The sequence below is a fragment of the Sinocyclocheilus rhinocerous genome, unplaced genomic scaffold (genome assembly GCF_001515625.1).
Source record: "Sinocyclocheilus rhinocerous isolate Xijiao unplaced genomic scaffold, SAMN03320098_v1.1 scaffold4194, whole genome shotgun sequence".
Lineage (NCBI taxonomy): Eukaryota > Metazoa > Chordata > Actinopteri > Cypriniformes > Cyprinidae > Sinocyclocheilus > Sinocyclocheilus rhinocerous.
Window position 1 is genome coordinate 182072 of NW_015652268.1, and position 2442 is coordinate 184513.

The window sequence follows — 2442 nt, forward strand, 5'->3', positions numbered from 1 at the left end:
GATAGGACAATATTTGGCCGAGATACAACTTTTTGAAAATCTGGAATCTGAGGGTGCAAAAAAATCTAAATATTGAGAAAATCATCTTTAAAGTTGTTCAAATGAAGTTCTTAGCAATGCATATTACTAATCAAAAATTAAGCTTTGATATATTTACGGTAGGAAATTTACAAAATATCTTCATGGAACATGATCTTTACTTAATATCCTAATGATTTTTGGCATAAAAGAAAAATCTATAATTTTGACCCATACAATGCATTTTTGGCTATTGCTACAAATATACCCCAGCGACTTAAGACTATAAGACTACAAATAATTACGGCACTTAATACACTGAATATAGCGTAAAATGACTGGAATTGTATTTTCTCGCAAAGCCTACTCCAATAATCTATTTTATTTACAACCTTTACGGTATTTTTAACAGTCCTTGTCGATATTTGACACGTTATGTTTTACTGTTCTATGAAAATAAAACATTTGAAACATTTTATTTGTGAGTTCTAAAATGTTTGTATCGCGGTGTTTTGATAAATACTATTATACTGTACCATATTTAAAATACCACGGTATTTAATCTGAATAAGTATGGTATTTTTGTAAATGTACATCTATGCATTTGGCAAGACACTTACCCAAATTGACTTCAATTGCATTTCAAGGCATACATTTTGATTAAAAAAGTAAATAAAATTAATGTACATTTATTGTTTTTGACAAGAAAATAAAGCATATGATTTGAATAGCTCTTTGCCAAGTATAGTGTATTGTGTTATGGTTCAAGAAACACCAATATGCTTAATATGATCAGAAAATACAATAATAAATCATTTCACAGAGAACCGAAAAAACACATCAGAAAAAAAAAGTCAACACGTGTTATGAAAAAAATCTACCCTTTTATTAAAATATATTTCCAAAATCATTTCTGTGTTGTCATGAAAAAAACGTGTCATAAAAAAAACAAACAGAATTTTCCCTATGTGTTTGTAATATCTATGCTTAGATAAACTCATATTACTGGCGCTGTACAGAGACGAGATGCATAGGAATGAGTGTCAGGACTATTGCTCTGATTATATAGTGATTCATAGAGTGATATTTGGTGTTTCTCCACAGCTCAAGCATTTAAAAATGATAGGCCTCTTCTTTTATTGATCCCTAAAAATGACTGTCATCATTTACTCATCCTTAAACCCATAGGAGTGTGAATGAATAATAGCTATAAATGTTCATGCTTGGGTGAACTATTGGTCTAAAGCAGGGGTGCACATAAGTGGTACGCAGGTGCGCATGCGCGACCAAAATAAAAAATGCGCAGTGTAAATAAGTTCTGACAGCACATTTGCGTACGAATGCACAATTAGCATTTTAGATCGACACACTGTACTTTATAAGATTTCTATTCAAAAGCATAAATCTAGGCTACCCGCTGCCGTTTTCAAAGCACAATGCAAAACTGTGACATTTCATTCACTGATGCACTTCAGTCAGCGGCGCTAAACCCGGAAGCGCATATACTTACTTGCCGGCAACCTGCCAAAATAAAAGCCTGCTGATTTAAGGTTGAAAATTTTAATTAAAAAAATAAGTAGTAGTAGTAAATATTATTAGTGGTCGACCGATACTGGTTTTTTGACAGCCGATACCGATGCCGATATCTTGGAAAGCAGGGTGGCCGATGGCCGATATAATTGTATTTTATTTAATATTTAAGAAATTTAAAATCATTTGAAAATGGATTTAAAAAATAAATGTGTAAAATCAACATGCTTATACTTTAAATGACAAAGTATTTTTCACAAATAAATAAATATTTAATAAAAATATAATTAAAAAGGAAGTAAACACTGTAAGGGTCACACTATGTGCAGTGTGAGGACCAAACCAAATCTCCAGGTTCTTCTTATGAAACTTATGTGCACCCCTGGTCTAAAGCATTTCATTGCTTTCTGATGGATATATTAAAGTGTCATCAGTCTGGTGCACTAATAAGCAAACATCTTTCCATGTTACTGTTGTGAATCCAGAGAGACGGAGAGTCTGAAGGCCAGAGGAACGTGATCCGTCAGTCCGGCCAGCTGCGTCACATACGTGAACTCCTCCAGCTCCTGAAACACAGCAAACACTTCAGCTCCCATTACTGCATTTAAAACCTCCAAGTACTTCATCAAGGGTGCATCTTTTATGGCACAAAAGAAGAAAAAAAAAATCTGGCCCAAATATATTCGAAATACATGCTAAATATATGTCGTAAACCGTGAAGCTCAATGAAATATAGTTAATTTTGTTAATATTTTTAATTTGATTTGATTTTCTGATTTCATGGTAATTTGTTTTTGTCATTTTTAGTAGTTTCTGTTGTTTTTAAATGTCTATATATATATATATATATATATATATATATATATATATATATATTTCATTTTTTTTTTTTTC

The 2442-nt window shown here is 31.8% G+C and overlaps 1 protein-coding gene across 1 annotated transcript in view; it reads right to left on the bottom strand.

Annotated features, from left to right (window-relative positions):
* Positions 1-1896: 1896 nt before the first annotated feature.
* The window catches only part of smpd5 (sphingomyelin phosphodiesterase 5), a 10585-nt gene continuing 10039 nt past the window's right edge, over positions 1897-2442 (bottom strand). The window contains exon 7 of the mRNA XM_016520069.1: positions 1897-2114. Coding sequence (XP_016375555.1) covers positions 2016-2114 — 99 coding nt within the window. The 3' untranslated portion in view covers positions 1897-2015. The remainder of the gene's footprint in view (positions 2115-2442) is intronic.